At 38.0% G+C, this 11687-nt stretch overlaps 1 protein-coding gene across 1 annotated transcript; it reads left to right on the forward strand.

Moving 5' to 3' along the window:
• The first annotated feature begins 354 nt into the window (after positions 1-354).
• LOC130742891 (disease resistance protein RUN1-like) lies at positions 355-9797 on the forward strand. The gene is made up of 6 exons (XM_057594991.1): positions 355-1105; positions 5961-7068; positions 7158-7439; positions 7604-8377; positions 8462-9042; positions 9557-9797. The coding sequence occupies exons 1-5, from the start codon at positions 612-614 to the stop codon at positions 9014-9016; spliced, it is 3213 nt and encodes a 1070-aa protein (XP_057450974.1). The 5' UTR covers positions 355-611; the 3' UTR covers positions 9017-9042; positions 9557-9797.
• Positions 9798-11687: the final 1890 nt, after the last annotated feature.

Here is an 11687-nt window from a genome sequence, read left to right on the forward strand (position 1 = left end):
CGACTGCGGGGGTGTGTTAGAATATAATAGAATATTAGGGTAGAATATTCTTTATTTATTTAGCTACATAATTAGGCATGTAATCAGGTTTAGATTTGCTTAGCTTTTATTATTAGTCAACTATGTGATTATATAAATAGAGTGTTTGCTCATCAATAATATTCACGCAATACAATTCCTTCATAAAGTTATATTGTTTTTCACCTTTCTTAAGTTAGAATATTCCAGTGGCCGTTGATCTATATATTATACTTATATGATATAAAAAATATCATACTGTAAATTATTGTCTCAAAATATCATACTGTACATTATTGTCTGAAAAAGAAAATTGACTCAAAATGAAAAAAAAGTATTATACTGTAAATTATTGTCAGACGCGTTTATAGAATTTGTGAATGAAGGAGGCGGTCACAGAATGAGGAACGCGGATACAGAAAAAACTGCAAAAAAGTCATAAATCATAAATGCAAGTAGTTTATTACAAGTCAATTTATTTGAAGTTTCAACACCTCTTCGACGTAGTTGCCTTCTTATTCAGAAGATGCTTTCTATACATTTCCCACAATTTCTCCATTTCTAAACAATGTCCTTAGTCTTCTTTAGTAAATATGGATTGCAAGCAAATCCAAAGCAGCTCTTCATCTCAAACTATATGGAAATATGACGTGTTTCTAAGTTTTAGAGGTGAAGACACTAGAAACAACTTCACTGATCATCTTTTTGGCGCTCTTTATGAAAAATGCTTTGTTATATTCAAGGATGACATAAAGCTCACAAAAGGAGGAGATATATCCACTGAGCTTCTACAAGCAATTGAAGAATCCCAAATTTTGATTGTGGTCTTCTCAAAAAATTATGCTTCTTCCAAATGGTGCTTGCAAGAACTTGCAAAGATTGCTGATTGCATTAACGTACAAGGACAAAAAGTTCTGCCTATTTTCTATGATGTGAATCCATCTGATGTGAGAAGACAAAGTGGAAATTATGAAAAAGCCTTCGTGAAGCATGAAGAAAGATTCAAAGATCATATAGAGATGATTCAAACATGGAGGGAAGCTCTATCACAAGTAGCTAGTCTCTCTGGTTGGGATATCAGCAATAAGTAAGTAATCTCTTTTTTTTTTTTTTTTTATTCCAGTAGCTTATCAGCACTTTTAGTTATTTTCCTGCTATTAATTGATATTTTGTTGCCATACAAAAGCATTTTGCTGCAATTTGGGTATTTTATTAGAGCGGAAGTCCCATTGAGAAAATAAAGTAATGGAGAAAATATGAAACCAATAATTTAACGTTGTTCGACACATTGCCTACATTCACGACTGAATAGCCACAGAAAAATTCCACTATGATAAAAGAGAATTAATTACAAATTCACTCAGTGTTTCAGTCACTTCACAAAATGCAATTACACCCAATACCACTCTCAGTCAAGTCTCTCTCACACACTCTAATATATCACTCACACTATTAGAACAAGAGAATAAGAGATTGAGGAGACAACTCACAGTTGATTTTGGTGCGTCCTCATGAGGCATTGGGCATGGCTATTTATAGCCAAAGTTCATGAAATTCCAGCCACATGATTTTTTTCTTGGTGTGGCAAAAACTTGGCCACACATATTTGCCAATCATGTGGCTTCTCTAAATGCCATGTCTCTTTCCTTTTAGCCACAATATAATAAATCTCCATCTTGGCTAAAAGACTATCATAGCTTTCCTTCTGCTGCTCTCCTTCATGCCCGTTAGAATTTCAGAACTCTAATCCAGTCCATACAATGTTTGAACTTGGCTGTCGGGACTAGCTTTGTCTTCATGTCTACCAGGTTTTCTGCAGTGGGTATCTTCTCAACTCTAACCATTCCTTTCTCAACGATATCTCTGATAAAGTGCATCCTAACATCAATATGCTTAGTTCTTTCATGATACATTGGATTCTTCGTCAGATGTATTATGTATAACACTTTGACTATTGTAGTAGATGGTTGTTTCTTCCGGTTGTATACCCTACTCTTCAATTAGACCCTTCTCCCACATGCCTTCCTTTACAACTTCTGTTACTGTGATGTACTCCGCTTCAGTTGTAGACAAAGCAACAATTTACTGTAAAGTTGCTTTCCAACTAATAGTACAACCACACAGTGTAAAGACATATCTAGTGAGTGATCTTCGCTTATCCAGATCTTCGGCATAGTCTGAGTCAACGTATCCTTTGATCTTTCTCCTGACATCTTTGACATTTCCATATAACAACCCTATACCTGTGGTACTTTTCAGGTAGCGCATAATCCACTTCATAGCTTTCTAGTGAATTTTGTCAGGACTTGCCATATACTTTCTTACCATGCTTACTGCTTGTGCAATATCTGGGCTAGTGCACACCATGACATACATGAGACTGCTAACTGCCCTAGCGCAAGGTACATTTGACATCTTCTTTTCACTCTCAGTTTGTGGACCCAAGGCTGTCGAAAGTTTGAAATGAGTGAGTCGCCAATGGTGTAGTTACAGGTTTAACATTTTGCATGGCAAATTGTTCAAGTACTTTCTCAATGCACTTCTTTTGCGATAGAAAGAGCGTCCTTGCTCTTCTATCCATGTGAAGCTCCATTCCCAGAATTTTCCTTGCAGCTCCTAAGTTCTTCATTTCAAACTCCAAGCTCAATTGAGCTTTTAAGTTCTTATTTCAGACATGTTCTTACATGCGATCAACATGTTATTTACATAAAAGAGTAAGTAAATGAATTACTTATCTGCAAGCTTCTTGTAGTAGACACACCAAGCTCACTTCTGCAATAGCCATTTTCAAGCATGAAGGTGTGAAACCTCTTGTACCACTTGTCTGGGAGACTGTTGAGGCCAAATAAAGATTTCTTCAAAAAGCAGACATGATCTTCCTTCCCCTCGGACTTCAAATCCCTCAGGCTGCTTCCTGCAGATTAGTTCTTCCAGCTCACCATGCAAGAATGTTGTCTTGACATCTAGCTGCTCAAGTTGTAGATCAAATTGAGATACAATGGCTATTAGGATGCGAATAGAGCTATGTTTATCATAGGAGATAAAACCTTTAGCAACTAATCGTGCTTTACATCTTGCATCTTCAACTCCACAGATTCCTTCCTTCTTCTTGAAGACCCATTTGCATCTAAAAATGTTCTAAGCCTTTGGCTTTTCAACAAGAACCCAAGTACGATTCTAATGAAGAGATTCAATTTCCTCCGTTATGGCAGCAATCCATTGAGAAACTTCACTGTTGTTGACAGCTTCTCCGTAAGACTGAGGTTTATTATTAGCAATATTTAGAGCGTACGACACCAGGTCAGTATAGCCATACTTTTGAGGAGATTTTATTAGGGTTGTTAATGTCGGATAGCGTAGCATAGCGGCAAGCCCCAAAAAAGCTATTTTGAGCGCCATAGCGGACAATAGCGTCAAATAGCGGTGAATGGTGGAGTAGCGGTGAACCCTCAGGGCGCTATGCTATAGCTCTATTGCACCCCTATAGTGAGCTATTAACAAGCCTAGATTTTATCAGTCTGACAGGGTTATATCCTTTAACACTGTCTGGATATCCAAGAAAAATGCATTTCAATGCTCTTGCATAGAGTTTTCCTTCTTTGATATGAACATAAACAGGGCAACCAAATATTCTCAATTTCTCATAATTTGCAGGAGTGCCTCACCACATTTCTTATGGGGATTTTGAGACCAATGGCCGTTTGATATGAGAAAAAGTATTTTGCAGGGCAACCAAATACAGCTGGTTACTTGATCAACAACTTCATCCCAAAATACATTTGGCAATCTAGCATTTGACAACATACACCTGATTCTTTCAAGTAAATTTCTGTTCATCCGTCCCAAATTTGCAGTGTTCACAGAAGTCTAACTTTCCGACCGCACAACAATCCTTGCTTGCTCAACTCGGCTAGACCTATTTCACTAACATGCCCCATTCTCATATGCCATAACTTGGTGACATCTGAATCTTCTATTGAGGAGACCGCAACAATACATGTGATTGTGCTTCCTTGAAGCACGTAGAGACTATTCTCTTTCTTTCCCTTCATCACCACCATAACGCCTTTAGATATTCTTATAGCTCCCTTCACCTCTATAGCTATAACTTTTGGAATCTCAAGTTCCAAGGAAATCAATTTTTTCTTCAATTCTGGAACATGCCTTACATATGTCAATGTTCTCACGATTCCATCGATCATTTTGATTCTAATTGTGCCAATGCCGACGACCTTACAAAGAGCATTATTTCCCAGAAGGACCTTGCCTCCATCGAAGGGCTGGTAAGTGGAAAACCAATCCTTATTAGGACACATGTGGTATGAGCCTCCATAATCAAGTATCCATTCATCTTTTGAGTCATGTTCTCTGACACTATCATAGCCATCTACTACAACAACATCTCTAGATTCAAAAATATTTTCCTTGCCTTTGCGCTCTGGTCAATTCTTTCTAATGTGCCCTTCCTTGTGATAGTGAAAGCTTTTATATTTTCTAGGTTTTACTTTGAATTTAGACCTAGATCTCCCTCTTCCATCATTTTGATTTCATCTCTCTACTCTACCTCTATCAAAGAGACCTTCACCAGAGCCTTCAAATCTTGAATCCGATATTCTTTTCTTCAGTTCTTTCTAGTGCGGCGCAGCGTTGACTTCATCTTACGTAAGATTTTCTTGACCATGAATCATGGTGACAATGAAGTGCTCGTAAGAATTTGTAAGGGAACATAGTAGGAGAATTGCTTGATCTTCATCATCAATTTTAACATCGATATTCTTTAGATCAAGAATAACTCTATTAAATTCATCCAGATGATCTTTCATGGGTTTTCGTTCCTGCATTTGAAGAGTATATATTCTTTTCTTCAAATACACCCTATTGGTGAGTGACTTTGTCATGTACAGACTTTCCAGCTTCAACCATAATGAAGCTGTTGAAGTTTCATTAGACACTTCCCGTAGAACTTCATCTCCCAAGCACAGGAAAATTGCGCTATGTGCTTTATCCAGGATTTCATCCTTCTCATCCTCAGTTAGACTCTGCGGAAACTTCCCTCTACCTTACAAGGCTTTGCCCAAGTCTGGATGAACCAACAGAGCTTTCATCTTCATTTTCTAGAGGTTGAAATCACTTTCTCCAAATCAAATTTCGCACTCACCATGATGATCATATACTGGAACAATGTTTTAGTTCGTGAAAATACAATATATAGGTAAGTTTCCAGGAAAGAGAGGTGAGTCTTTAACAGACGAACTTAAGTAACGAGTCTTTCCTTAGCCGAAACTTTCCTAGACATGCATTTTCACACGACTATATTTTCCAATAACAAGAACAATTATTGTATGGTGTGGAAGATCAGACAATGCTGCAACCACAAAACATACTAAGAATTTTCTTGTAGATCTTGCAGCTTAGCTTCGAAGAGCTTTGATACCAATTTGTTGGAGCAGAAGTCCCATGGAAAAATTAAAGTAATGGAGAAAATATGACACCGAGAATTTAACGTGGTTTAACAATTTGCCTACGTCCACGGCTAAAGAGCAACAGAATAATTCCACTATGATAAAAGAAATTAAAATTTCACTCAGTGTTTCACTCTGTTCCCAAAACCTAATTACACCCAATATCACTCACTCATGTCTCTCTCACACACTCTAATATTTCACTCACACTATTTGAACAAGAGAATAAGCGATTAAGGAGACAACTCACAGTTGATCTTGGGGTGTCCTCATGAGGCATTGGGCATGGCCATTTATAGCCAGAGTTCATGAAATTCCAGGCACATGATTTTTGTCTTGGTGTGGCAAAACTTGGCCACACATCTTTGCCAATCATGTGGCTTCTCTAAAGGTCACGTCTCTTTCTTTTTAGCCACAATACAATAATTTTCTATCATTTTTTTTTATAATGGGTTGGTGTTTTTGTCCTTGATCTCTTAGGGCACAACATGGAGAGATTGGAGAAATTGTTAAAGAAGTAACAAGCATATTGAGTCACAACTTTTCAACTACACCAAATGACACAGTTGGGATGCAGTCACAAGTGGAAGAATTAGAAAATATTTTGGTTTTAGACTCAAATGCTGATGTGAAAGTTGTAGGAATTAGTGGCATGGGTGGAATAGGGAAGTCAACATTGGCCGCTAGTTTATATTGCAGAATCTCTAATCAATTTGATGCATCGTGCTTTATTGATGATATAAGTAAACTTTTTGGCGACCATGGTCAAATTGATGGTCCAATTGAGGCACAAAAGCAAATTCTTAGTCAAACTTTAAATGGGGAAAATCTTCCGTTGTACAATTCTATCAAGACGTCTAATTTTATTCAAACAAGGTTACGCCACAAAAAGGTCCTCATAGTTCTTGATAATGTTGATGAAGCGAAACAGCTGGACAAATTGGCTATCAAACATTGCCTGGGTGGAGGAAGTAGAATCATTATAATTTCTAGGGATGAACATATCTTGCAAGAGTATCAAGTGGATAAAGTTTACACTGTTCAACTCTTGAATTATCGAGATGCTCTTCAATTGTTTTGTAGAAAAGCTTTCAAATGTGATGATACAATGAGGGATTACATTGACTTGACAAATGAGGCACTATCATATGCTAATGGCCTCCCATTAGCAATTAAAGTATTGGGTTCATTTTTGTTTGGCCTAGATGTTTCTGAATGGAGAGGCGCATTGGTTAGGCTGAGAGAAAATCCGAAAAAGGATATAATGGACGTGCTTCGAATTAGCTTTGATGCATTGGAGGATTCAGAAAAGGAAATATTTTTAGATATTTCATGTTTTTTTCATGGAAATTTAAGGGAAAATGTGGAGAATATTCTAGATATTCGTGGCTTTCATCCTAAAATTGGTATAAAAGTTCTCATTGATAAATCACTTGTCACAATTAATGAATCTGAGACTATTGAAATGCATGACTTGTTGATAGAGCTGGGCAGAAGTATAGTTCGAGAAAAATCACCAAAAGGACCAAGAAAGTGGAGCAGACTATGGGACTGCAATGATCTCTACATTGTTTTGCAAGAAAATATGGTAAAATATATTTTAATTGATTCTATAACAACGTATTTCTATATTCTATAATTTAAAAAAGTCTTTTTTTTTTCTTTGCAATACTCTAGGCAGCAGAAAATCTTGAAGCCATAGGTTGTGAAAGTTCGGTAGAGTTTCCGAAGACAATGAGGGCTGATACTTTCTCAAAAATGATTTGCCTTAAGTTGCTCATACTTAGGACCGTAAGATTGAAATTTTCAGAAAGCCTCAATTGCCTTTCAAGTGAATTACAATACCTTGATTGGGATGATTATCCTTTCCAGTATTTGCCACCAAATTTTGAACCGGATAAACTTGTTGAGTTGTACCTCTGTAGGAGCAGCATTAAACAACTATGGAAAGAGCCAAAGGTACTTTAAATTACTATTTTTATTTTTTAATTTTATTTAAATTAATAAATATCACAAGGTATGATATTATGTTGTTCACTCTTTCTCTTGAGTTAATTAAATAATGAATATAAGTCTTAAATCAGATAACTAATTTGACTCATTTTATTGATGCTTCTTTGCAGGGTCTACACCATTTGAGATTACTTAATCTTTCTTACTCCAAAAATCTTATTAAATTGCCGAATTTTAGGGAGATACCAAATCTTGAGTTCCTCTCTCTTGAAGGATGTATAAAACTTGTGCAGATCGATCCTTCCATTGGAATTCTGACAAAGCTTGTTTATTTAAACTTGAGATATTGTGAAAACCTAGTCAGTATTCCCAACATCATTTTTGGTCTCAGTTCTCTCAACCAACTACTTCTCTCTGGCTGCTCAAAGTTATTCCAGAACCAGCTATTAAGGGAACCAAGGCATGTTGATCATGTGAAGATACTTGAAATAAATGGAACTGGTATCAAACATCAGCCAACATCCTACATCCTCAAAATTCTAAAGTCCCTTTTGCATTGTTTTTATTTGGAAAGGCATGAGGAATCAATTGGTTTATTGTTTCCATCTTTGCCTCATTTCCTATGTTTGGAAGAGCTTGACCTAAGTTTCTGCAATCTACTTCAAATCCCTGATGCTATTGGCTGGTTACATTCTCTAATACGGCTAGATTTGGGGGGAAATAATTTTGTTGCACTACCTTCTGGCATGAAGGAACTTTCCAAACTTCTAGTGTTGAAGCTGGAACACTGTAAGCAGCTGATGTATTTGCCAGAGCTCCCAGTAAGAAGCAAAGCATCTTTCGATGACTATGTAGCAGGATTATATATCTTCAACTGCCCCAATTTGATTGAGTTAGAGCAATGTTATATCATGGCTTTTTCATGGATGATACAACTCCTTGAGGTGCCTACTGCATATCCTTCCTTTCCATGTCTCTCTTTTAATGTGCATATGAACAATGTACATAACAATTTTTTCTGATATCAGGTGCAAATGCAGTCCTATCTTTTCCACGGTCAGATTAGCATTGTTATTCGCGGAACGGAAATTCCAAGGTGGTTTAGCGAACAAAAAGCGGGTGATTCAGTTAGCATGGGTTTTACTCCCTATATACATGATGAAAATTGCATAGGAGTTGCCTGCTGTGCAATATTGCTGGCACATGATGATCCTACTAATTTGGGTGGTGCATGGTGTGAAGAGGGTTGTGTTTGGTCCACTTTTGAATATGATAAACATAAGAGACACTACTATTTTCCGTTGAATATAACAAAAGATCTGATCACAGTTGAATCAAATCACTTGTTGCTACAATTTTTCACTATGGAAGTATTCATTAATAGTATTATAAGAATTGAAAGATTTTATGAGGACAGTGTGGAATTGTTTATCTCGTCTCAACAACCCCAAGGTTTGCATTTGGAGGTGAAAAATATTCGGTATCATTGGGTATTTGAGGAGGATCTGGTTAAATTCAGCTCGATGATGGGGCACACTGGAAATTCTTCAGTTTGGAGGCCCGACCTTTTAACAAATGGATAGCCATATCATCAAGTCGATTAACAAAGGTTAGGCTCTTGTTTGATAGCCAAATGGAAATGTAACTTTGGGAAATATAGCACGGTTGTTTCATTTTGGTTACATTTCCATCAAATTTCAGCCATTTTTGGTAAGACTTAATACATCAAGACTCTGAATGTTACAAATTTATAAACTGTTTAGGTGTCTTAAAGTTGATAATATGGTTTTGCCTTTCTATTCACTTTATAGGCTGGAGTCAATAATAAATGACCACATTTCTTAGGTAATAATAAGCATATTGAGTCGGGGATTATTATAGTCAATTTTAATTTAAAATTTTTATGTTTTTGCAGCGTAAACTTGATGATATGATAGTATAGGTACATAATCAATTTTATACTTCAAGATTCTGACAATATAAACAATTAAACATTACAATCTCAAACATCATATGAGATGACTTAATAATTCTTTCATTACTCTCTTGCTAAGATGCAACAAAATCCAAGTCCTGGTATTGTTCCTGGGTCTTGAGCTAACAAGTTTCCCTTTTTTTGGCAGAACTTAAAGCACCATTGGCTTTTACTCAGTTGAAGCAAGTACACTTGAGAAATTCAAAGAGAGGGTTTGGTATATTGCAGACATAAATGTGGTAATAAGTGTCAGCTGGTAGATTTACTGGTAGAAATTCGTTAGTAAGCATGTGTTACGGTACAATTAGTTATCACAACCAACCAGACATCACAGGTACTTGTGGAATAATCAGTAATGTAATCTTTCCAATTGTTCTAAGAGACTATTGATTGAGTTCGAAATTTAGCATTCATTCTTTTAGGTGATTGACATATCATGTTCAAAATTAAAGACAGACAGAACGGTAAAATGACGTCACCTAGCGGCTCTGCTAGGGTTGGGAAAACAAGTGGAGATTTGCGGAATTCGACGCCGGAAGAACTGGATCAAATGGCTCGGAGCACTAAGAAAGTCAAAACGACTGGGGATGAGCTCATAGTGGATGATGCCATGCCTCAAGTCCAGCGTGAGCTGGAAGAGGAGGTCAATTTTGACAGATCTGAAGTGGGTTCTAATCTGAAAGCTAGTAGCAGAGTCTCGTACCGGGACAAAGTGGTAGAAGGAGAGGGTTTTAACCAACCCTTCTCCCCTCAGGAAATCCTGGAAGCGGTCCAAGAGGAGCTGTGCTTGAATGACGGTGGTGATGATGGATTGGGGAAGGCTAGAGGGCCCTTCAATCCAAACCCTGTCATACCCATTTCATTGGAGGAATACAATGAATGGTGCAAACCATGGAGAAACTCACTTATTGTGAAGCTTTTGGGAAAAAGGATTGGGTACAAATGGATGGATCAGAGACTCCACCGCCTCTGGGCCCGTGAAGGTGATATCAAGGTTCTTGACCTGAGTGAGGAATACTTTCTTGTTAGGTTCTCAGCTGAGAATGACTACAAACTAGCACTGTATGAAGGACCATGGATGGTGGCAGATCACTATCTGATGGTCCAGAGGTGGAGACCTATGTTCAAGGCCAATGACAACGAGGTGAAGAAGATTGCAGTCTGGATCCGGTTGCCTAACTTTCCTGTTGAGCTCTACACTGAAAAGTTCCTCTGGAGACTAGGTTCCAACCTAGGGACTATGTTGAAAATTGATATGCACACTTCTGTACATTCAAGGAGCAGATTTGCTAGAATATGCGTAGAGATTGACTTGAGCCAGCAATTGACTCCTAATTACACAGCTATGGGTGAGGAACATGCTCTGGAATACGAAGGGCTCCACTCTATCTGTTTTAGATGTGGCAGATATGGTCACAAAATGGATGGGTGCCATGAACCCTTGGCAAGTGTGCAAATGCCCTCTGTGGTTCAACAAGCTAGCCTACCTGTGGAAACCCATTCTGAGACATTACCAATGGTGACTGAAGAAACTACGACTATCTCTAACCAACTCCCCACCCATATGGAGAAAGATAAGCAGGAGAACAAAGAGAACGAAATCCCCACAGGTTTTGGGCCATGGATGCTTGTAAAGAAGTCCGTTAGAAAGAAATCCGGGAAAAACTTATCTCTTGGGGAGCAGCACCAGAATTCTGGATCGAGGTTCAATGTTTTGAAGGACATAACAGCGTCTAGCCAAGTGCCTGAGGCCTCAAACTCACCCCCAAGCCAAGTGTACTCACACAAGAAACAAGGGAAAGCTTCCCCAAGTAGCACTAGGAGGAGTGCAACTAAGCCACCAAAACAGAACACCTCTAAAGGTGCTGGCCAAATGAAGGAGACAAAAGATAAAGAATTGACCCAACACTGGAAAATGACCAGGAGTTCTGATCAGACCTCCTCTATGAATGACACTGAAAAGGTCATTCTTGAGGAAGTTAGGAAGCATCAACATTGGCTATGGGAAGAGTTCAAGGCTGGAAGAGGACCTAGTGATTGGTTAGAGGGCAGTGTCGCTGTCCCTAATGAAGAGGAGCTTCAGTTGATCAAAGCTCTTCTCAGAAAGAAAGGAATCCCTGAGCCTCCCCCTGAGAATCTTAGGAACAGTGATCTAATGAACGAAGATTCAAGCTATATGTCTGAGATTAATGATGTGATCATTCCACAGGAGGCCTCTATGGAAGAAGGCCCTGACGCTCCCTCTTTGTGAGGTCTTTTGTTGGTTCCCTCCCCGTCCA

Source organism: Lotus japonicus, chromosome 3 (assembly GCF_012489685.1).
Source record: "Lotus japonicus ecotype B-129 chromosome 3, LjGifu_v1.2".
NCBI classification, from domain to species: domain Eukaryota; kingdom Viridiplantae; phylum Streptophyta; class Magnoliopsida; order Fabales; family Fabaceae; genus Lotus; species Lotus japonicus.

Excerpts from the sequence above, each read along its gene's own strand:
- LOC130742891 (XM_057594991.1), top strand. The coding sequence starts at position 612 with ATGGATTGCAAGCAAATCCAAAGCAGCTCTTCATCTCAAACTATATGG. Across the intron at positions 7,440-7,603 it reads AACTATGGAAAGAGCCAAAG|GGTCTACACCATTTGAGATT; the intron begins GTACTTTAAATT and ends GCTTCTTTGCAG. Across the intron at positions 8,378-8,461 it reads GGATGATACAACTCCTTGAG|GTGCAAATGCAGTCCTATCT; the intron begins GTGCCTACTGCA and ends TTCTGATATCAG.